The following is a 26115-nucleotide window of genomic DNA, read 5'->3' on the forward strand; positions in this document are numbered from 1 at the left end:
TATATTATATACAATGTGTATGTATATATATACATATAATAGGAAACCAATTCATTCTTCTAATTCTAAATGATACTTATATTATCTTTTACGATATCAGTATATTTAACATATTAAGTATTTTTTTTTATTTGATAAAAAAAAAATTCCTTTAGAAAACACATCTTTTAAAATTGATAAACATATACATAAGGATGCTACGGCGGCATTGTTGCGTCAGATCGCGCATTATTCAGATTCGGCCGCCGTCGGGCATCATCGGCTGTCATCGACCGCCGCGCGCCGGCAATCGCCGACTGAGCTGTCAGATGGTCACGTGCTCGCGCTCGGCTGTCATCGGCTGTTGTCGGCCGTCGCGCAGCCAGCTGACGGAACGGTCACGTGACCGCGGGCCGTGCTGTCAGATGATCACGCGTCGTCGTCGCTCTCGATAACGGAACTGATACGGGCATGATACGCGTACGTATAAAGAAATACAATTTCCGGTAATCTCGCGCAGTGACCACGTCGTTATTCTTTGTTCATCGATTCCGGTCATCGGTGACGGCCGCGTCTGCAACAAGACGATCTCGACGGGAGGTAACGCAACGCACACATCGCGGCAAGCATCACCTATAAACAACATGGCGGAGTGTAATCACGCGGACTCGTATGTATATTACATGATTTATATAACCGTGTTGTTTTTATCGTGTCGTTGCCCTTTGCGGTAGCAAGTTTGCGCGCGTTTCTTTCTATTCGGGGCTCGAAAACGGTGACATTTTCGACAGGCTTGTGTTTCTTCACGTCAAAGTCGTGCATGAAAATAATCTCCGTATTTACGACCGATCGGAGGACGATTTGTTTTCTTTATATGTACGATATGGAAAATTGATCTCGTTGAAATTATCTAAATTATTGGTTTCAATTACTAGTTTCTATATTGCCGTGACGAGAAGTCGGCCGATGAATTTGCGAACGAACGATATGATCGTGCGATAATCGTTTCAATGAATAATACAATAAAGCCTTTATAGTGCTTGCGCGATTAAATTGCGAAATCGCTCGATTTCGCCCGCGGGTTAGAATCGCGTTTGATCGAGCTTGCTTTCCTGACTCGATCAGATTTTGAGGTTATGGCACGCTGCGAGGCTCGCTCCGTTAGAATCGCATTGACCCTTGGACTGTCTGATAACAGCACTTGTGAGAGATGTAATAATGGGTTCGCGGTCGAGAAGACTGTAATAGAGGCCTTGCGGCTCTAACCGTAACATCGCATGTAGTCGAAATAATTGAAGGTTTCTTTTTATGTTGATTAATTTATCCTTAGTGGTAGTAATATTAGTAGTAATTATAATAGAAGTACTAATAAGATAGTAAAGACTTAAAGAGAGAGAGAAAGAATAGTTTTCAATTATTTTCTACGTTTATTTCATATTTTTAAATGAAAAATGATATACACATAAATTCTACATGTATTTATATGTAGCTCTTGACGAACGTGACGTGTTTTTATTTTTTACGAAGAACGAATTTCTTTATACAAAATACAATTTTTTCAAGGTTTTTTCTAGGCCACACTTGCGTGTAGAATTTAATGACGCGTTGTTTACGTTTACATTGTTTGTAATTATGCTAAACGTGTACTCGATCGTTTCGGTTAGACGATTATATCTCTTGAAAATACAGAGAAAATATCTCTAGAAAATACATCCATTTCGATTTACAAGCAATTTTCGGTGGATTAGCGTTTAATTTTTTTGCGAATTATTATGTAAATTAACCGCGTATTTAAACACAATAACACAATACTGCGCTTAAAAATAGAGCAAAAATTTTTCATGTGCCGTATTGAATAGTTTTTAAAATTGATAGTACGATCTTATTATTACAATTTTCTTTATGTAATTCCTTTTTTTATTATTCTTACATTTCAACTATATAAATAATTGATAATTACTATTATTTTAAAATATTTGGCGTGGAAAGTTGGATCGCTCTCTTGCTCCAATCTAATTCGCAATGACATAACTTGGTAGAACGAGATTTATAGGTACTATCAGTCTTTTCGCAGCTGTCCTCATGTCGTATCATGTAAGTCGTATCACTTACGGTAAACAAACGACGAATCGTTATCGGCAGGCCTCTAAATTTCGAGCCACTTTACATTGCTTATGTTTCAATGTCAACGTTTTACGTAACGTTAAGCTAGTGCGTATCGGTACATCTTTCTTTCTTCGTCGATAAATAGTATCATTATTTATCTGGCTGCATATCGCGATAAGAACGATTCTAATAAAGCTAAAAGCTATAAAGTTATTGCAACGTAACGTCGTCGAAAGAAAACGACTTGCCCACGAGATTAGATAATCACATTAATATTTTCTCTTTAGTTGCAAACGTAACGTGACATTTTGTAACGTAATACGATATCATTTTCCGGAGAAAATAATATTCACGACATATGTAATTGCGTTGATTATTCAGCTGTGTAATTCTTTCACACGCTTGTATAGTTATCAGCGTGTGAAGATGTCATCGTATTCCATTCGCTTTGCGTTAAAAAGTTCATGTCAAATGTGTCTGCTTGATATCAAATTTTATTTACATTCCGCCAGACGGGACGAAATTAATAATCAATGTACGACGAGCGATTTATGATTCATCACTCAAAAAAATGTCTTGCTGATATAGGTAGATTTCCAGGTGTCACAACAAAAATTTATCGCTATTTTTTGTATCTGTTAGAATATTGTCTGTTACATATAGAATTTATAGCAGCAACATTCTAATAATATCTTCTAGAAAATTTAGGTCCCATTGCCAAATGTTAATCACTGCATTGGATAAATATGAGTTTCGATACTACAGCTAGAACGATCTTTGTGAGAAATATAACTGCCAATTATAACTGCAGCATCGAAAAATTGAGAAAAATTGTTTAAAAGAGCTAGATAGATTGAGTTATATATTCATTTGTTTCCTGCCGCTAATCTTTTCTGTGTACCACAGCCAAACTTTATAACAAGTATGATTGGCCCTAACATGGATAGGCGCCACAGAAAAACATTCTTTCTAAATTTCACAAACAGTTCAGATATAAATTCTGTCTCTGTCACTTAGATTGATTAAATGCAAAACATATGCGATATCACAGTATTTGCTAATCATTTATGTACCTCAGTTAATTTTGCGCACCCAGAAAATTTTTGCTGTAGTTGCAAAACCACTTTTTTGAGTGATCATATCGCGAAATTTGCCTTGTATTTCGAGAATATTTTTATACGGAATTTTTTTGTTGGATATTTACGGCAGCGTATTTCGTATACAAAACTCGAAAGCTAGCGGAAGTGTTTATGCAAAAAGTTAACACAAGATACTCGGTGCATCTGACCCGCGCGATGCTTTCACTTCTTTCACGACGAGACCGTTTTATTCGATGTCGAATAGCGGCTCTCTCTCTATCTCGCTCTACATATCCGACCTAACTTAAATATATAACGGAGATAAAAAGAAACAGTTTAGATATGTATATTTTTTTTTTCCTAAAATATTTAATTTACATGTTATTTCATGTTCCGATTAGAAAGTCCATATATTAAAACATTGAATTGTAAACATCGTACATACAAATGGATTACTTCATATTCCACATTGTCGCACATAAATTTCCCTTCCCCCTCTCTAGCAATATAAACTGCCAGGTTAAATATAATTTTCGAATAGATGTTAAAAGAGCGACGCGCGCGTGTGATCCCGAGCGGCTAAATTAGCATACGCGTAGAGTTTAGGAAAGTATTACGTGCGTATATCTCGTTAGCGCGTCCAAGTTTTCCGCGTGTCGTGACGCATTTCGTCCCGAAGATATGGCAGAACAAGAATTGTGTCAGTCAAGAGACGCGAGCTCGTCCAATGACACGGCTTAAATATAAACCAAATACATATACGCGAGGCCGCACGAAACCAACATTCTATTATGCAGTCTATTTATGCTCGCGCTATAAAATTATTTAGCCGTCAAATAGTGATCAAGATATACATTGGATCTTATTATTACATATATAATATATGGCAATCTTTCTCATTATTAAAATATTATTCTCGATCCGTAATAAATTCTTTCGAAAAATTTCTTTCTCTCTCTTTTTGATATTAGCGCGCGTTATTAAAATTTAAAAAATTAGAAAAATATTAATAAATTATTTTAAAAAGTTTTGATAACGTTATAGGTATTTCAGATTGAATCGAAATTATATTCCATACATCGTTTAATTGTTTTAAGACGCACGAGCGTGGATTAAAAATATTATAATATGTTCATCGGCCGTCTTCTTCTACGCGCCTTTTTACCTTTTCGCGCGTCCCGTCATCTTTGTTTACGATTTATTCAAATCAAATCTACAATGGATCTATTGAAGAAAGATCTGCAGTGGCGCACGAAATCAGGATTAATTCAATTGTATGTAAAATAGTTGATATTTATAAATCGTTGTGTATAACTGTTTTTTTTTTTTTTTAATTTTTATAAGAAAGTTTTTGCGTATGCGACTTCATCGTTTGGATGATGCAACTCTTATGAATCATCTAAATACACGTGTTAAAGGCGTTGCAAAAGCGGAGGGGCATCGATGAGTAAGCGAACGAAGAAGCACGATAAACATGACGGATCTACTTTCTTTTTAGAAAGTTTTAGCGATATTATCGGAAGCAAAATAATTATTTGTGAGCGGCATATCGTAACGTCAGATGCCATTTAACGTCCTCGCATTAGCATTCAACGGTGATTTCTAATAATAACGCAAAGTTAGTAGCGATGTAAAAGTTTGAATACAAAATTAGAATAACATTATTATGAGCATCAACATTATTACTTATTAATTACTTATTAACATAATTACACAGTCGTTTTTCATTTTCTCTAATATTGCATTGTTATTGATATATGGGGAACGTAATTTTAGATGCACCAGAGAACAACATTTTTGGCGACATCAGGAGACGTTAAAAGTGCCCATGTCGCTTTTTCGTGATAATCGCGAGCGACTCATCTCACGTCTCCGTGCGAAGAATGAAGTTTCTGCCGCGGGCACTTTCGTCCTTCTCCAGGGTGGCGTGGACGTTCCCTTCAACGACACTGACATAAGCTGGCCCTTCAGACAGGTGCGTATTTGCTTACTGTTATGCCCTTTAGCATTTGCCAGATCGATGAAAATATATTCGAGTCGGATAATTCAAAAAGATAGGCAAGATCCAAGGGTATATTAGACGCACAAAACAAAAAGACTTTTATAAACATAAAAGAAGACATTAAAATTTTTGAATGTTTTTAAATATAAATCTTGACAACTTCATGTTTACAAAATTTCTTTTTATTAAATATTGCGAGCAAAATGAATGGCGAGCAAAGGAGCAACAGAGAGCGTTTTTCTTTTTCGTGATCTCTTAGAAGTACCGTGTAAGAAACAAAATGCTCGATCGATGGGAGAAGGAAATTCCAAAGATTCAACCGCAATTACGTGGACTGACTTTTACGACTATTTCTGTCGCATGTCTCTATCCAAGTAACGACCGTAAAGACAATTGAGTTTGCCGCAAAGTGTTCAATAGCCATCAATGTGAAATGAGAAAATTCATTAGATTTATTTCAACGAGAGAAAGATTAAGACCGCGAGCGAATACAATTGCTAATTCAATTCGCCAAACTCGAATTATTTATGCTTGTATACGAAACGTAAATTAGTCATCGATATAAGAATGGCACGATGACTGTACAGGAATTTATAATATTTTGTGCTGATAACGCATTAACTGTGTACGATGATACATTAATGTTATGTTGTTGACCATTACAGAGAAATCTTTTTCATACTTTTTATTGTTTACGGAAAGCTTATCACATGTTGTGAAATAATGCGAAGGCGATAACATAATAAAAATATTTGTACGACGGTATATTTAGAGAAAACGTTTCATCGTCATTAAAAACTGCATTAAAGTAATAAGTTTAATTTAATTTTAATTTTAATTTAATTTAATTTTTATTTATTATATTTATAATAAAAATTTATTAGATTCATTATAGTAGAATGTTTTTCAGAAATTACTCCCGTGTACATAGTCTGACTGATATCAGATAATTTTATCCAATCAGAGATGTGTGTGTATGGAGGCCAAATATTATTATCTGTCTTATCATGCGATAAATATTGCAGAATTTTCGTGAAATAAGGCTGTAAATATGCTTCGAAGCGTACATATCAGTCCGTTTTTCAATCCAATATTTTATTAGCTTCTTTTAATCTATTATTGTGTATATATCGTATTTATATAACGCAATTATATCTTCGCTTTTTGCTCCTTCGTGACTTTTATTTTCTGAAATTAATTTTTATAACGATAATGTGTTTATAAATATGCCTCATATCGATGATAAATAGATAAGAATGGCGGGGGAAAAATTTCTATTTTGAAGTTTATAAACTTCCGCTTTACACGAACTCTAGCCACTCCGCTAGACTATTCTGGTAAATAGAGTTCCGCTACATTTACATAGGCGAAAACACGTTCTTGTCAAAGCGGAAGACGCCGAAAATCGATGGGACGAGTGACGACCCGGTCAGACACGCTCCTGGCGCGCAGACGGGCGATCTGGCAGATTGCCTTTAAAACTCGCTTTACTAGAACCGAGAAGATACCGTTCGGACAGCACACTCTAGAAAAACGCACGACCGTTCCGTTCGTTTGTGTCTGTGTTCCAGACACTCGCATGCGGGCTTTGTTTGGGTTTTGACTATCGAAGGATATTTCGAGGGATCTTGAATGGATCGCGAAATAAATAATACTTCTTTCTATCTATTTTACTAAAATTTTATTTATCTACGTACATTAAATATATTATATTTTTTATTTATCTTTTTAAATATTTTTTAATATGCATTTTATTAATTTTTTTTGAGAATATAATCTTATTAAGCTTACGTAAAATTTTTTTATATTAGATTCTTGATGTACGTGTTTATATATTCTTTCCTTATTTTTCTCTTTCTCTCTCTCTCTCTCTCTCTCTCTCTCTCGTTCTCTCTCGTTCTCTTTCTCTTTCTCTCATATAAAACGGTGGAACTCGAGCCGATTATGCGCGACGCTTAGCAAGCGATCTTTGTGTGAATACAGGTGGTACAAACCGCTTGCGTTGCTCGAAATTTGTTCATTGTGATTGTCCATTGTTGTTCTCGATGATCTAAAAGTAAAGTTCCATATTATTTGTTCTTTAACTTATTTTTTAATTTACAAACCTGTTAAGAGTTAACACGAACTCTTGAAATCACATTATTTAGTTAGATTTGCAATTGCGTTTCGATTCTCAACCTAGGTTGTATTCAATGTTATCATGAATTGATCATGCATATGACGAAATCATTCTGCTTCATTAATTCGTACAAGATGGAGAACTAAAAGTAATAAAGGATATAAACTCGATGGAGTTTGACTTAGATCAGATGATATTCTCGCGAATTAAAATTATGGCAGTAAAATGGAACTAGTAAAAATTAAACGAAATGAATTCTTATTTTAAAAGAATATTGGATTGATGGGGGAGAGGGAGGGAGATTTGCCTATTGTTTAAGTTCCTTCACTGTTTGCGTTCTTTTATGTGCTATAGACTTTCGCGTGAATATTATCTCGAGATGTTCCAGACCAGCTCAAATTTGTGCTATGCTTGCGTCATTGTTGATCTTCCCAGACAACGTTTAGACCGAACTGTGTGAGCCCTGTGTGTTTCGAATTAGAGAGAGAGGAAAATACGTTTTATCCTCAGTCTCACACACATACACTTTCATGCATTATTTTCAATAGTCTTGACAGAAATTTCATCTACGGTTAAATTTCTTTAAAATATTTAACTTCGATGATTTGAAACAAAACGTGTGTATTGGGTAATGGCAAAAGTTTCGCAAAAATTTACACAGAAATGAATAGGCAGGAAATTTGTTGTAGAATCCGCGGTTGGGGGAACATCCGGTGTTGCTTCTGGGACATCCTGTACACGTGCAATCAAGGTGGTGTTCCAGTTTCTAATTTGACGAATAGCGGACCGCTCGTTTCTTTGTTGCGTAGCGCGAGTTAAAACGATGTACTCGTGCTGAATTCGATATCGCGGTATTATTGTTGCGCGATGCTGCGATCAATACATTTTTTCGTCGAATTTTTTTTTTACTGTAATTATGCATTAATACGTGTTCTCGGTGCATTTCCGGCTTTGTCCAAATTTTGAGTGGAAACAAAAGTAATAATAATGGAAAAAAAAAACAAAACAATTTTTAAGTAAATTATTAAATTGGTCAAATAGAACAATTGTGAAGAATGTTCATTGTAAATATGCTATATTAAAGCTCTTTCTACTTGATCAAGCAAACTGATATTCACGGAAAAAACCTTTATACGTAAATGTATATATGTGTGTGAGTGTGTATATATATATATATATATACACATATATATACAGTTTCTTTAAGATAATACCTGCTGGTTGCGCCGAGAGCGCGTTGACCTGATGGCCGATCGTTCTCAAGACGTTCTCTCTCTCTCTCTTCTCTCTCGCTCTCTTCATCTTCTATCTCTGTCTTTCCCAGCATCGGACGGAAATGAGAGCCCCCGAGAGCGGCCAGGAGACGAAGGGAGAGAAGGAGGGAGAGAGAGAGAGAGAGAGAGAGAGAGAGAGTGAGAGAAGGCATAGCTCTTGAATCCAAACACAACAAGGCACAACGCATTACGATTCGCTCGGCTCATTTCTCATAGCTTCACCCTTGGAATTCCGATCTGCCGGATTTTTTGGAACTTAGACGACGACGGCGGCTGCCTACGCCAATATTATTAAAGACGCGATATTGTAGTATTATTTATATATATATATGTATGTATATATATCTTCTGCACATGCTGCATTTGTTTTCTTTCTTTATTCTTCCATTAACATGCGACCGTACACTCCTTTCGTTTTAAACCTGGGTCATTGTCTATTTAACAGTCCAATAATACCTCTTTGAGTAAATTTTTTTTCTTAGACTTGCACGATTAAAAACATCCTTTTCTCTAGATAGGTAAAAAGCAATAATTAAAATATGTTTTTCTCGAATTTAAAAACAAAGAATTTTAATCTGGACGATAATGAGTTTACGGATACGAAACAGCGCGATATGTGTCTTCAAGATTGTAACATGCGTCTACGGTTCGACCTCGACGATTCGACTTAATAAAAAGGGCCGAACAGTGGAAATGGCATTTCCGCTTTGCCTTTCTCGGATAAAGGGGAAGCGTCGAGACGGCCGCGCGCGGACACACTCGCGTGATCTTGTTTCCTGTACAAAGTTTTTCGAAGCCGAGGGAACTCGAGGTCCGCAGCCGGGCGTGAGATCGCCGCGAGGAATCTATTGTAATATTTTTGACATATGAAAAAATAACAGAAAAAAGGTATTGGCTATTGAAAGTCAGAGAGGAGTTCCGTAGAGATCGATCCATATCCTTTGTTCGTACGGGAAACCGACCTGCCAGCACTTCGCCTCGCACACAATTGCGAAACGTCGTCTATTAGCCGTCGAGAAAAATCCTGGCGACGACCGAGGAGGATGACCTGGCGTCGACTCGATGACGTGGCCCCGGAATATCATCGTGTCTTCTCAAATACGGTCGGCGAGAACGTTGCCGAGGCAGCATCGATTTCTCACGTAATATCGCGTGATGACCTATTTGTTTCGAGTCAATACATACCGCACAAATTCGATTTCGAGAATGAAACTTGACTCTAAAAACGGAAGCGTCGTATAGTGATGTCGTAAATATTGATGTAAAGCTTTACTTCATCGAACATTGTTTTTCGTTTCGATTACGCGCGCACGCGCACGAACAGCTATCGATCTCATAATAAAGGATATTTTATCGTACCTTCTTTATTCTCTTATCTTTATTTGCATCTTTTGCAATTTCTATCTAGCGCAAAAGTTTCTACGTAATGGTCGAAAGTATTGCGTGTACCACTTCTAGATAATTACTTAGAAAGGTACTAGAGCATATATTTTCTGCTATCATTTTCTTATGCGACATTTGTTACACGCGCGCAAAAACCCCTTCATTATTTAACATTGTTGAACTTTCCGGTAACTATCTTATCTCACATTATTCATTCTCTTTATCAGGAATCGTTTTTCCAATGGTGTTTCGGGGTGGAGGAGCCAGAATGTTACGGCGCTTTCGACCTGGACAACGGCGTCTCGGTCCTCTTCGTGCCGAGGTTACCGTCCGAATACGCGATTTGGATGGGCAAACTATACACCCTGGATGACTTTAAGAAACGATACGGTGTGGACGAGGTTCGCTACACTGACGAGATTGCGCGCGTGCTAAAGGAAAAGCAAGCGCGCCTTTTGCTCACGCTGGTAAGTCTCGCTTGGGAACAGATAAACGCTCACTTCTCTCGATAAACGTCTGCCTTCTCCCCAGGTACGGGAACATGCTCAATCTGAGGATATTCTGAATCTAAGGATGACTATACAATTTTGTAATAACTACATTTTTTTCTCTATCTACGTAGCATAATAAAAAAAATCCATTTCTTACTATTAGCAATATATGGGTCTCGATAAACTATAACATAGAAATAAATGAAACTGTCAAAACGATATCCCCAGGTTGAGCACCTTCTTCTATATGTATAATATGTGTATGGGATGTGTGTGTATGTATGCTTGCAATAAGCGATCCGCCGTGGCGTGCCTCGTGACGTTTACCTTCGCCTCCTTCGCGACTGTCTGCCTCTACAATGTGTCGAGAAAGTTACATCGGTCGGTCGACTGGTTGCGAGTCGCTTGCATTGAGAAGGCTTCAGAGACGCTCTCCTTCGCCAAACATTCGACGAGTGTAAATGCATGCCGTACGTGCGTACTTGTAAACTTTTGCAAGCATTGTCATCCGTGATTGGAGCCTCGCGAGCCTGCTTCATTTGCACGACATGACATTTGTCACGACTTGGCGAATGTTTGTCAAGCGAGAGCATCGTCTGACGTCGCTTTTGCTGGATGACTTACAAATTCTGCTTCTGTACAGAGCTCGCTAAATGAGTGTTGCAAAAATTTCGCGTATAATATCTCATGGAAATACCGTACGCGTTATCGTTCGAGCGCGTTTAAATATTGCTCTGTTACTATGCGGATTAAAATTACAGTGAGTTTAGCAGAATTCCACAATACATTTCTTATACTGGTTCATTTTCGTTTGCCAAATAACCGATGCATGTAAATACGCTGCTTCTATTCAGTGTATTTTATTATCCCTCGAGAAAGCCGGAATATTAGAAAGAAATAAAAAAGTAAGAGTTGTTTGCTCGAATTATCATATTTGCTTTCTATTTTCTGTATTTCGCTTTTATATTTTTTGTGTTTTGACATTATCTCGGTTTGTTATTTTGGTCCAGTTTTTTCAATTTTTATTTTCAGAAAATTTAAGTAGCGGAAATTAAAACTAAAGCTAAGTTGCATAATGAAAGAAAAAGTACGATACTGCGTAGAATAATTTCAACCGAGGCTTGATAACACGCGCTAAGCGATAAGGCATGAGAAAATACAATAGAATATTTGCTCCATCTGCTACTTTGTGCAACCTGACGGCAAAAGCGACCGATTTACATAGTTCGCTGTTTCGTTCTGGCACACATGTCGCGTTCATAACTCGCATTGGGAAATAGGCGATGAATTTTTCAACCTGTCGTTATCTAACGAACGACGAATTTGTCCCTAGCGTCGATGCATCAATGACAATGTAACTGGGTGACCGGCATTATTTACGAACGATCTGACCCATACTAATACATTACGTGGAATACTTATCTGATAACGCGTCACCGCAAATAGATTTTACGTACGAACTTTAAAAAATATATTTGACTTCCCGTATAGATTATAATCGGTGATGTAAAAGGTATTCCGTTTTCAATAAATAAATACAGTAAATAAATATTGAACAAGTCTAATAAGAAATTAGTCATATTCTAGAAATATATTTTTTTCCCAGAGATATTTAAAGTAATTTTCTAAGATGGTTGTGCGTTATCATATTTTTGGAAAACGCACATTTTTACATTTAATTCAATCATTAATATTTTTTCGATATTCTGTTTCTTTCATATCATTATTTTTAGAAAAAAATTGCTGCGCGTGTCTTTCTAGAAATAAAGAAAATATTTTACATGAGAATATTAGAACGTTTTCTGTACGGATATTAGAACGTTTGAATAGTAGGACGTTCAGATACTAGAATATTCGGACAATGGAAGTTTAAATAACTGTATTCGAATCAGTTGTATACAAGTAGCTCTCTCTTGACATGATTCTATTTAGATATATATATACTCTTAACATTCTTTGATTCTTTAATTATATATATTATCATCTTCTTTAAAATATTTCTAAAATGATTTGATAAAAATTATGCATATAAAAGCTCTTTTTTTTCTCTTTCTCTTGCGATAATATTGCGATAAGTCAATAGCTACATGAGTTATCAATAGTTACATGAGTTATCAATAGCTACATGAGTTATCATTATTAATGAGAAACATTGATTATCTCTAATATTATAAAGTCTTGAGTTTCATGTGACCTATATACCAATGTTATATCTTTATAGTGATTCTTGCGTTTTTCTTTGTTTATGTACCTTTGACACGTAAGCGACATTTGCGTCGCTTGCGTTGTCGGAATATTCGACAAATTTGCGGAATTAATTTTGCTAATATACCGGTCGCGCGCGCGAGACCGCGCAATTTAGAGTAATTTGGAGCAATTTAAAGCGTTTCGACTCGCATATTGTACGATTCCAGAGACGCTCGCATGATTTACGCGAAAGCAGGAAATTCACAAAGGTTCGTGCGTGTGTGTGCGCAGCCAGAACGGAGATGTTTTCTAGGAATTGTGTACCATGCGTGATTATTGGCCGACTTGTATTATTCGTTGAGTTGCATGTTGTATATAGTACACGTCACTGTCTCGTCAGGTAAATTGACATAAAATAGTTAGTGTTTATATCTAGCGACGTCGGATCGATCGAAAACAAACTGCGCGAGAACTTAAATGGCTTGTCATACTGAAAATTGATCTGTATGTCCCCCAATTTTGTATATTTATAATACGTTTCTACAAATTTTTCACATTTTTACAAAATAACACGAACGATGAAAACTATTTATTATGTGAGACAGACAGTGTCGGTGACGATGGGAGAAAAATATCTGATATCGAGACATTTCATTTTGCGCGAAACTATATTCGGCGTGAAGACGAATTCTGTCATTTCTGTTATTTGCCAGGACCCCAATCTTCAAGTTACGTTTTAGCGTTTGTATGTTAGTACAAAGACGCTGAGCTCTGCCACCGCAGGGGCTATAGCCTTGAATCTTTTCTTTATTTTCAGTGCCGTTCAATAAATCGAATCACCACGAAACACGTTGGAAAAATCAATATTTAATGGCTTCACAGAGAGTGTTATTTTGTGCTGAAAGGCACAGAGACGACCGATATGAATAAGAAATGAAACAATGCTCGGCATTTTCCATAAGCAATTGTTTTGTACTACGTAAATTGAAATGCATAAAAATGCGCACATTTTTACATCTAATCCGAGATTAGCATTACAAAGTTCTTTTTTACAGCTTTTAAGAGATGTGTTGCATTATCTTTTTATTGTATTTAATCATACCTAACGTTTATTAATATTTGCAAGTTTATAGAATTTTGTATTTTTCTTATCACTGAGATTTTACGAGTGTTTGACAAAAAAATATATATTGAGATTTCTCTAAATTGTCCTGACGTCAATTTAGAAATCGATTTGTCGACATAATCGTCGATGTAATACAAGAACTGGAAATCACGCCGATCCAATTCGTTTTTAAATATAATCCTTACGCAACTTATGTGTCTCGCATATGTAATCGAGATTTTTTTTTATATTTGTTGCAGAGAAATGACTCGTGTTTGATCTTTAGTCTGGTTTATTTTTAAAGATTAGCGTAACGCTTATACAATGTAAGATATGCGAAATTAAATGTTTTTAGTTACGGCACGATTCAGATATCTCGCGAATAATGTTTCCGCTCTAAATTACGTGTGACGTTTATAAAAAATAATGCAATACAAATTCATTTAATATATGATGAGATGGGAATTATAATTAATTACTAAGTCGGAAAATATTTAATTATGTACCATTAATACGAAATTAATATGAAACTACCTCTTACGCTTTAATCATTAATTATACCGCATAGTATTGTTTGCAAACAATGTTTTCCAAGCCGATTACTGTTCGACAATGCGATATTCATGCGTGACAAAGCCAATTTAATGGCTGATAAACACCAATGGAAACAAAATGATTAATGCCGGTGGGAATATATTACTACATCTGCATTTGTATTACATACGTATTTGTATATATATCATTGCACGAGGTCCACGATAGAACAACACTGAACTTGTTTTGAATCTTTAGTTTTTAAACCCTCAATGTTTTATTTATCCTATATGTTTGTGATGAAAATTAAAGACGATATTTCTGACGCACGTACGATTTCCCCCGGGTATATATAAAAAATTTATTTGTTGGCATGTTTTTTCTTTTTTCCTGTTTATCTCTCATTACAGCCTTGTCGCGCGTGTAATTGCTGTGTGTATATCAGTCGATATCGGTTAGAAATTTATGATCGTCGATAGACGGAGTACGTCGTATCTCTGCATTGCAAATGAGACAAGTTCGGGAACTATAGGGTCACACAGGACGTTACATCATGATCCCGGTCGGGCGCAAGATTAATGCCGAGGTTCAAGCTTAGCAGAAATAGGAACGGGTATAATCGACGACGAGCGAGTCATAATGTAACCTTTTATGCTTTCATGCAACCGTGTTGTCGCATGTATATATGAAAACATCTACCTAGACATGAAAATATCTACCTATAGAGACAGAGAATAAACTATCTAATTATAGAGAAAGATGATAAAGGTCTCCTCGATTCTGACCTTTAAAAGATGAATTATGCAATAAATATCGCACTCAGCGAATATAATAGAATTTATATTAATATTGATTTTGAGAACATTTATAATCGAAAATTATTTCAAGTGAAGATAAATAAATTGTTTACGCGAAGAACATGCGTAATTGAAAGATATTTTCATCCTTGCCGCGATACAGTTATGAATCATCAGGCGATATTAAAAATTTCAAACTTATACGTCTAATAATATGTTTAGTCTATTGTTGGTAAAGAATAGTTCGCCGCTATATCAGTCTCTTATACCAGTTCGGACACACACGTCGTCAATATTGATAAGCACTTGTCTTTTATTTATAGACAAGCTGTATAGCAGCCTCACGACTATAATTATGATTATTGCTACCGCATATATTTATGCGACATGTTGCACGGTCTTTTGCAATATCCGATCCGATACAAATGCTGATGTAGCGCATTCATTACCTGCTTGTTATTTAGTCGACAAACATTTTTATCTATTACTCAGCGATAAATGATTAATATATGTTCTTTAATAACGCAAATATATGTAAAAACTGCGCACCAGCTTGGCGTTATACGCAGCTGCACTATCCAGTCATGTGAAAATAAACTTTACAATTGTTTATGCAAGAAATCATTAGAATATAAAATACACACACACACACACACATTGTATACTGAAAATTACGTATTTAGTATATATAATTACGTAAAAAAGCTTAATATAAAACGAGGGAACTTTTTAAGTCGTTATTATAAACGGAAACTTATTTGAAATTTAGATATTAATTATACGCGCTTTTATTGCGCTGATGCGCAATTTAACGTGCCAATTAATCAGTGAATGAATGCATGACGCATTAAGGATTTATACTGACATTATCATCTACTGAAATATACGTAACACTATCACGCATGTATCCTGCGCGGTGGCAGAAATCGATGGCACGGAAACGTTTGTTTCGCTTCCGACCGAATGAAGAATGCTTTCTCTATTCTGACTTGAATCGTGGGATTATATAATGATTATTTTTACTTTGATTGTACACGGGCTAAATGTATGCGTCCAATTACGATGTTACGATTGTGATGCGAATACGTTGTTTATCTTTGCAGAACGGCAGAAACAGCGATAGCGGCTTATTGACACGAGTAACGAATTTTGATGGAATCGATGAGTGAGTAATGACAAAATCATATTAATAGGAATGCGGCATGATTGGTGAAAACAATTTAACTTCGTATTTTTTGTTGTAGATTCAAGGTGGATAGTAGTATCCTGTATCCGGAAATATGTGAGTGGTGAGTATATTAATAAATTATTCATATAATATATTTATAATAAATTTTATAATTTTTACATTTATGCGTGCGAGAGAGAAGAATGAGACGACAAATGAGTCTTGTAGACAAATGGATATTAAATAAATGGATATAACGTAATTAAGATGATAGATTAAAAATGCGCATTTTTATATGTTACTTTTATTAAGAAAATGAAACATTGTTAATTAATTTTTTGTTGATTATCGCGTGTCAATTGCCTGAAAGAGTCAGTGTCGCCATCGGCTGGTCGTCTCGTGCAATCACATACGCTATCGCATCGGTACATCAACTTGACAACTTTTTATTGGGTTATGATATCAAATATTTTATACATTTTATATATATATTTTTTTTTACTTAGTGTCACAAATAATTAAAAGTAAAATTACCCTCCTTGCATTCGTAATGTTTTAATTTTCCGCGATACAAGTATGAAGATCTTGAAAGAAATTATTGAATATTGAATTATGCGATGTTTATAATATATTTCAAAGGTAAGAGAAAAGGGAAATTTACATATAACGTTTTTATTATATTTCTGATTACTATTATAGATGATAGTCTTAAACCATATATACTGGAGAAAATCTATAAAAGCATTTGCGCAAACGTATAGTCTGATCTCTAAATTTAAAAAGAGATGGTTTGCGCACGATTATGGTGGAACGCAATTGACCCAGACGAACATCTTTGTGCAAGAAGGTACACATATACAAGAGGTTCCTGTAATAGTCAGAAAGATTACCAACATCGAAGCTCTCTGTGGTAATAGAAGCAAAGAAGATATGTCGGTATCGAATAAAAATAAAAAGTCTGCAGTAATTTATAAAGAAAATATTCCTCGTTCCACAAATACAAGCGTGATGAAGACTGAGCCCTTGAAGCATAGTATTAATATAGAGACGAATGAGGGTACAGCAATACTTTTCTGCCCCGATATTGAGCGCCTTAGAAATACAGACATAGAACAGGTGTTAGACGCGATAAATTCGAAAAGTACGAATAAAGGAATGGAGGGCAAAATGGCCGATGAGATAAACTGTCGCATAGCGCTTCAAAGTTTAAAGAAAATGATAGAATTGGAAAATGGATGGTATCGATATCGAAAAACCCTGTCAAGTGGTCAATCGTCCGCGGAAGTCATTAATAGGAACATTATTTTGCGACAACTTGTACGTCTGATTGTCAAAAGTCGAGACAGTGAGATGATACTGCAAGGACTGAGAACTCTGAAGAGAGACAAATTTAGTCCTTCGACGAACGTTTATAAAGACTTGATGTGCAACGAAATTATGATCAGAGCTACAGACGGCGAACTTACCGTGTTGCAATTAATCAAAGCGGTGAAAATTTTGGCTTCTTTTAAAGATTTTAAATACAGAAATTGCGTCGACACGTTGTGGGTAGGTTTGACTTGTAGACAGCAGGATATTAAATCGGATGTACTAGTGCCGTTATTCAGATCGCTAAAATATTTTCAACAAAGTAAAGATATGATACAGATTATCTTAGAGAAAAAACTTTCGGAGCAATGGTTGAAGTTATCCGGCACACAGATGGCTAATATATTGGACTGTCTTTACGGAAAGGAGTCCTCAAAGGGATGCCTATCAAGTGCTAGTAAGTGGGCAGGTGTGAGCATGACTACTTCCACGGAAAAGGATCTCATCAATTTTATTAGCAGTTTACGCACGAAGAAATATATCGATGAAAACATCGAGCAGGCGTTGGCGAGATATATAACAACTAGAGGCACTGAGACGAGAGATCCTAATTTAATCGCTTCCGTCATGAATTATTGCAAAGATTTAAAGGTCAGGAATCCGTATATTCTTGCCGAATGTGGAAAATATTTCATAAAACATGGAACGGAAATTTCGCCTACTTTGTTATCTTCGATTCTTACGCCGTTTGGATTATTGAATGTACAACCACCGGATTCGACCGAATTTTGGAAAATGTTCGATGAAGTGATGACCGCGAGATTCGCAGATTTGAAACTGAACGATGTTTTAGACATTTTCCTCTCTTGCATGTATCTCGAAAGATATCCCATCAAATATTTGGATAGAGTTTTTAGTTCATATCTTGTAAACAGACTAGAAATTCAAAAAGACGCGCCTATTGTCAATCACTTAAAAACCAAATTAAAGCTATTCGATGCGAGCATGTCATTAGAATGTAAAGATTATCAAGGCGGTCCGATTAATCTAGACAGAAGCGCGAAGTCCTTAGATTTAGACGTTAGAATCAGGGGTATCATTAATAAAATACACAAACCACTGGCGCATTTAGTAGGCGGCGAACAAAAATTGAGCAGGAGCGTGGTTTTAAGCAGATTGCCCCTCATAAACTTCTACATTTTAGATATTTTGATACATCCGCTCTTAAAATCAACGCCAGTTTTCAACTTGAATTCGAACAAAAAGAGAAACGTCAATACCGCAATTCTAATTCATTTGCCCGAGTATTATTGCTGGAACACGCAGTTTTTAACAGGACCGCAGATAATGAGAAAACGGCAAATTCGAAAATTGGGCTTTCGGGTTACATGCTTGGATTATGCAAAACTGGCAACATTTGCAGATCACGACGATAAATTGTTATCTTACTTGTCGCAAAGCCTAGACGCTGCTGAAGATGCTTTATAATGTCATATTTTGTGCCTGATATGAGGATTTATACAAATTTGCGGTTGAAATTGCACAATTAAACACATTATAATTACGTCTCTTTTTCGATTTAAGAATTATAGTAAGAAATGGCATTGAAAAAAACGCATTGTACTCTAAACTGAATAAATGTCTTGTATAAAAAAAAATCTGTTCTCGTAATATATATATGTGTATATATATATATAATATAGTCTTTATATAAGTTCCTTTCTTCTTGTTTCATATAGCCGGGTAATAAAATCTCCTGCGGAAATTGAGGTATTGCGGTACGTGTGCAAGATAAGTTCGGAGGCGCACAAGGTCGTTATGCGTTCCATGCGTCCCGGGATTTCAGAATACACGGCAGAAGCTTGGTTTTTGAATTATATATATGGCACGGGAGGATGCAGGCATGTGTCTTACACATGCATCTGCGGATCCGGGCATAATTCCTCTATATTACACTACGGTCATGCTGGCGCACCGAATAATAAAGTAATACAGGATGGAGATATGTGGTAAGATTTCCGCTGGAAATAATTTCATCCACGTCATGCCCATATATTCGTGTTACTATTCATGTATCGTTGCGTGTTGTTCATGTTGCATAATACATTTTGCATTGCGCAGCCTGTTCGACATGGGCGGCAATTATTGCGGATACGCGGCCGATATTACGTGCAGTTTTCCGGCCAATGGAAAATTCACTGAGGACCAAAAGCTAATTTACAATGCGGTATTGAAGGCGCGCGACGCGGTGATTGCAGCTGCGAAGCCGGAAGTCGTTTGGACGGACATGCATCTCTTAGCGAACAGAGTCATGTTGACATCGTTGAAGGAGGGTGGACTGTTGGTGGGCGATGTCGAGGATATGGTGAAAGCAGGTCTGAATGAAGTGTTTCAGCCTCACGGACTGGGCCATCTCTTGGGATTAGATGTGCACGACGTCGGCGGATATCTACCAGGCCATCCTGAACGTTCGAAGGAGGCGGGAGTGAGGAAATTGAGGACCGCTCGTACATTGCTCGCCGGAATGGTTCTCACGATAGAACCGGGCTGCTACTTCATAGACTGCGTAAGTGTAGAAATAGTTAACAAATAAATCTATAAAGATCTTTTAAGACCAATCTCTCGGGTATTTAAGTAAAATATTTTTTATTGTAGTTGCTGGATGCAGCTCTGGCCAATCCCGATCAGTCGAAATTTCTTGTGCAAGAACAATTGCAAAGATTTCGCGGTTTTGGTGGCGTCAGGATAGAAGACGATGTCCTTATAACGGAGACTGGAGTGGAAAATATGACGGATGTTCCTCGCACGTAAGCATCCATTCTGTACAAACCATTTTCTGTGAATATTGTTCAGAAAGAATTCAATTTTACGTGTATATTTTTCAGGATCGAAGAAATAGAGGAATATATGCAGAGAGAAAGAAGGAATTTATAATGATTCGGGAAATTTAAAAGATTCCAAAGATACAGGAGTGTTCTTAAAAAGTTGAACAATTCGCATGCTTGTTATTAACGCCAATTAGATAGCTGTATAAATGAAGATAATTGTGATAAGAAAATATGATATAATTTCCTACAAGGTATATAAAAGCCATATATATATTTGTATTTCTACTACCATTTATATTTTAATGTAACATTTATATAGATATATAATAAAAAAAGCGCAAGAGTCTCTCTGAGACGCCGTAACATTATACTGTCATATCGCGACGTTTATAATACATACATACGTTAAATAAATATATTTATCGGTTATCGCGTAACAAGGTTTTTTAAATCTACATTCGCGCTAGTAATAGTAACACACTGATGACTCTTAGATTAAAGCGGATAAAAGTCATTTATTCTTTGCCGGCGACATTTATTTCAGGGGCAGTCGTGGCGACTTTTGACTTCGAAATTGAAAATAGTTTCAACTCAACAGACGCGCGTGTCAACGTTACGAGCCGTGGGGATTAGGACTTAATTTGGAGCACATGAATACTTTCATCGGATAGTCTTCCGCGCGCGCGCGCGTACCCTCGTGGAAGTTAGCGCGTATCGACTATAGTCTCGCACGTCCATCTCGGATGAAATCTAAGCGCGTTTATTATCGTGCATGTGCGCGGCTATTATCGGCGTCTTACAATTGTATGACCGACACGAAACATCCAACCGGCGGCACTCGCGCGTTGCAACATACGTCTTGAATTTCACAAGAATAGTATAAAGCGGTTGATACGTCAACGAATCAAAGTCTGCGGAAAAATTGCGAGGTTTTTAAATAAACTCATCTCGTCTTTGGTGACGCGAGCGATAGACTTCGCCGGGCGAATGATAACGAAGGAAGCGTTGACGTCAAGCCGCATTATCGCTATTCACATGAGAAGATTTGATGAAAATGTTGTAGAGAAAGCCGGTTGAGAGAAAGCGGAACACGACAAAGAGCTGCAACCTCTGTTTTAGCGATCGCTCGTATAAAAATAAGACATCGAGGCGAGGAGCAGACATCATACCACAATTAGATCGCGCGGATCTGAAAATATATTATTAGCTAATCTTTTCTACGAAAAGAGAGGGAAGGCATGTCCGTACAATTCATCATTAGAATTTCTTCTAACTTTATATATGCAAACGCGACGCAAATCTAATCACGTACGATCGGCTTATAAATATGTGTCAGTGAAAATGTGGAGCGTGGCCCTCGCGTTTGACGTAACGCCGACACGATACGGACAGGTATTCTCGTAGGAATAGCGGGGCAAGGGAGGAGGAACAAGAAAAAGCTGGTGCACGCGCGTGAACTCATTACAATGTCGCAGTGTCAACAGCTTGACACGTCGGTCGCGACGCTCGCGTTCCAGCTGAGCGATCCGAGTGGAAGCGCGCAGACGCGTTCACCAGCTCGCGAACGTCGAGTTTTTTTTTCCTGTCCTTTTTTTTTTTTTAAATATCTGCTCTCTGCAAAGTCTGTTCTCTTCGAAGATTCTCGGCGTTACGACGACGACAATATCAGTAATGCCTTGCGTGATTTTAAAGATTTTCTGAATTAATCAGGAAGAGAATCGGAAGCTTCTGAACAGAAATTGAAGAGGATTTTGAAAATTTATATTCGAATAGATGAGAAGATTTATTCGCGAGACTTTACGGAATATCGCGATTACTTGGGCTATCGGAAATAAATTTTCGAAAGCCAGTAGGGACAAGCAGCTGAAAGTTTTCTTTTATCATCCGCTCCATACATGTAATGTTTTTCTCCTCGAGCTAAAATCGTCGGAGCAAAAGATTCTTTCCTCAGCAGACAAAAAGAGACACCTGAAAAAATCATGAAAAAGTGTCTTATAGACGTCTTTACGGCGTCTCTTTCAAGCGCCTTATCGCACGGGTTTGATCAGCTTGAACTCGTTACATTAGCGTAAGCTATCAGCATCGGAGTCTGGTAATCCCCGTGAATCAACTCGTGGCTACGCATTTTCATCTAGAGAAAGAAAGAGAAAGAGAGAGAGAGAGAGAGAAGCAGGTAAAGGGACAGATATGGATAGAAAAGGGGAGCATGGCGGGCAACGCGACAGCCAGGCGTGAAAGTCGGCAGCTTTTCCAACACGCATGCCTGACGCCCGTTGACGCCGTCGCGGTCGTCGTCTTGGTCGTCTACGGTATCGCGCCTTCATATCGACGAGTCGCGTGACTGCACGCGTGTTAGCTGGTGGATCCACGATCGTCGTCGAAACGAGCCGCTGTTCGTCGAGCCGACGACGAGAATGTGCAGAGGAGGTGGCGAAGCGCGAGAAGGACAAGAACGACGAGGTGGGATACCAGCGGCATCGAAATCGGAGGCGTGATCGAGGCGTGTCAGATTATTTGTGTCACTCGCGGGGCGAGCGGTCTGCGTGACCTGTGGGTCCACCACGTGTCTCTTTCTCTCTCTCTCTCTCTCTCTCTTTTGACAGCTGTCAAACTGTCGTCGCTAACGTTAGTGACGTACGTTCGCGACCACCTGCAGGCATCGACCTCGATGCCCATAGCGTCGCGGTTTGCGAATAATTAAAACCACCGCCGTCGCGGAAGGAGGGAGGATTGTCGGCGGGGAAGAAGACGTCACTCTCGCAGAGCGCGGCCTCGAGGGGAGTCGGGTAGCAACCGAGTCGGCGGATCGACGTGTCGAGGAGAGAGAGACCCCGATGATGACCTCGTGGTAAAGGAGCGCAGTCGGTCGTCGCGTTTCGCGAGGAGGAGCGACCGCTGATCGTGCTCTACCGTTACTTCCTCGATTCACGCGGATGGAGCGAACGGGAACATAGCGGTCGGCCACGACGCCCCGCTGATGTCGTGGCGTACTTGGCGCGCCGCGGGAGGAGAGACGACGCTATTTACGGTCGAGGAAGTGCGTGCGGAAGGCACGCGCACGCGGGAAGACATCAGACGCGGCGTCGTTCTTCCGTTGGCTCGCGATAACGAGGCGGAAAAATAAAAAAGTGCCAGCGAGTACGACGAGCGCGCGTTTCCGCGATCCGCGCGCGGAAAGGCGAGCATGATTTATTTCGGCACGCGGTAATTTCGGGACCGCGCGAGAACGAGAGAGAGAGAGAGAGAAAGAGAGGAAACGAGGAATCGGAGGAGGGGATGGACTCGCGAGAAAAAGAGCGGCCGCGGGATAGAGCGGAGAGTAAAGCCCTAAAGCCCTGCCGTCAGTGATTCACGTCGCGAGGAAACGGTCGTTGCGAGATCGCGCTCGTTCCTAAATCGCGATCACGAAAATCGACGGGGGTCTTTGTCGCTGAGACGAATAAAGACAAATAACGGAAATCGCGGATAGACTTCCGGATAGGTGCGTGTCGAGATGTTTGTGTGCTCGTGTATGTGCGCGTGTGCTCGAAACGGGACGAGGTAAAAGTACGTGTTCCGATTTCGAGGACGCGATTCACAGCGACAGTTCGCATTAAAGTTATACGCTTTACAGACGATATAATTGTTCGAGAGTCGATTGTGACGTTGCTATTCTTATTTTTGACACTTGGCGATTCGCTTGCTCCGACAAGCTGCTCCGAAATTCGATTTACGCGCGATATACGTGATAATATATTCTCGTACTTGTGGCGAAATTCTCAAATCTTATTGTTTTCAATTTCTCAAAAGGAACCGATCGAATCTTGGAATTCGCTTGTGATATCATTCGCGATGTGGGAACGCATATGCATTAGAAGTTCGCAAAGTAAAGAAGTTTCGGAAAACTTTAAATTTTATTTACGCTATAATGCATAAAGGACGAAATAAGGAGAATGATCCGCGCGCGGAAAGGCGAGCATGATTTATTTCGGCACGCGGTAATTTCGGGACCGCGCGAAAACGAGAGAGAGAGAGAGAGAGAGAAAGAGAGGAAACGAGGAATCGGAGGAGGGGATGGACTCGCGAGAAAAAGAGCGGCCGCGGGATAGAGCGGAGAGTAAAGCCCGCCGCGCTTGCCGTCAGTGATTCACGTCGCGAGGAAACGGTCGTTGCGAGATCGCGCTCGTTCCTAAATCGCGATCACGAAAATCGACGGGGGTCTTTGTCGCTGAGACGAATAAAGACAAATAACGGAAATCGCGGATAGACTTCCGGATAGGTGCGTGTCGAGATGTTTGTGTGCTCGTGTATGTGCGCGTGTGCTCGAAACGGGACGAGGTAAAAGTACGTGTTCCGATTTCGAGGACGCGATTCACAGCGACAGTTCGCATTAAAGTTATACGCTTTACAGACGATATAATTGTTCGAGAGTCGATTGTGACGTTGCTATTCTTATTTTTGACACTTGGCGATTCGCTTGCTCCGACAAGCTGCTCCGAAATTCGATTTACGCGCGATATACGTGATAATATATTCTCGTACTTGTGGCGAAATTCTCAAATCTTATTGTTTTCAATTTCTCAAAAGGAACCGATCGAATCTTGGAATTCGCTTGTGATATCATTCGCGATGTGGGAACGCATATGCATTAGAAGTTCGCAAAGTAAAAAAGTTTCGGAAAACTTTAAATTTTATTTACGCTATAATGCATAAAGGACGAAATAAGGAGAATACAAGATAATTAAATACAAGATAGTATAACGAGAGCAAAGCTCTACCCTAGAAAAAAAAAAAAAAAAAAAAAAAATTAGACCTTCATATTGGCATCCACGAAATTATTAATTAAGAAGACTTCCGACCAGACGCAGGTGGTAGGTTTCGTAGGAAAGTTTACTAAGATGGAAGCGAGAATTTTAGAGCTGAGTCTCTCGAATTTACTCTACAATACATACAGTGGAATAATCCACGCGGCGCAGCTGTAAAGACGATAAAAATTGACGGTGATAAGCGTTATTGGTACTATCTAATCGCGGAATCGCTTGCTCGTACATGTACACAACGCGATCCATTTTAATCGGCATAGCGAACGTCAGGAATTGAGCTCCGTAATCTGTTGATCGATGTGGGGCATCTTTGTTCGCACGAAGGAAAAAACGATTTAATCGGATTGGATGCTCTATCAGTTTTATTTTCCAATCCTCTCTATAAGCGAATTGAGACTGACGATGATGATGTAACGTCGAAAATACAACGTCCCAGTAATCGGTGTGAAGGACAGTGTTCGCTGATCATAATCATTTCCGCCGACAGGAAACAGATCGACGATTACGCCGGCGTCGTCGCGGTAATCAAACCTTACGTTATGAATCAAGTCCGACTCGGCGATGTCAACAACAGACAGAAAAAAAAGAGAATGAAACGATTCGAATGAACAAGAAGATATAAAATTATTACACGAATCGGTCGACGAGAGAAGGAAAATATCGTCCTCTTTTCGAACTTCTACACCAAGTCCTCGAAGCGGGATCGAGCGTCTTCAAGTTTAAGTCTCAGGATGGTCGACGCGTGCACCTAGGGACACGGCGATAAGAAACAACGCGGAGAGCAAAGGACGGGCGTGCGATAATCCCGCGCGAACTCGCCGACTAGTCATCGATCGACCGCCAGACCGTGCGCCGCGACGCCCTCTCCTCGCCTTGCTCTCTGTTGGTCGTCCCCACCTGTCCTGTCATCCCCAGTCGTGTCAGACATTTACGTATCACGTCGGAAACACGCC

The 26115-nt window shown here is 38.6% G+C and overlaps 1 protein-coding gene across 4 annotated transcripts; it reads left to right on the forward strand.

Moving 5' to 3' along the window:
- The first annotated feature begins 350 nt into the window (after positions 1–350).
- On the forward strand, positions 351–20791 carry LOC115236563 (xaa-Pro dipeptidase). Of its 4 annotated transcripts, none has more exons than XM_029809091.1 (9): positions 351–649; positions 4941–5139; positions 10170–10409; positions 16160–16221; positions 16301–16345; positions 19272–19541; positions 19654–20098; positions 20188–20339; positions 20418–20791. In XM_029809091.1, the coding sequence occupies exons 1-9, from the start codon at positions 624–626 to the stop codon at positions 20464–20466; spliced, it is 1488 nt and encodes a 495-aa protein (XP_029664951.1). In that variant the 5' UTR covers positions 351–623; the 3' UTR covers positions 20467–20791. The 4 variants fall into 4 exon arrangements, with proteins under 4 accessions (XP_029664951.1, XP_029664950.1, XP_029664952.1 ...); XM_029809090.1 differs by lacking the exon at positions 351–649 and adding an exon at positions 4368–4438; XM_029809092.1 differs by lacking the exon at positions 351–649 and adding an exon at positions 4557–4782.
- The last annotated feature ends 5324 nt before the right edge of the window (positions 20792–26115 follow it).

This window comes from Formica exsecta, unplaced genomic scaffold (assembly GCF_003651465.1).
Source record: "Formica exsecta isolate Colony F162 unplaced genomic scaffold, ASM365146v1 scaffold258, whole genome shotgun sequence".
In the NCBI taxonomy this organism is placed as follows: Eukaryota; Metazoa; Arthropoda; class Insecta; order Hymenoptera; family Formicidae; genus Formica; species Formica exsecta.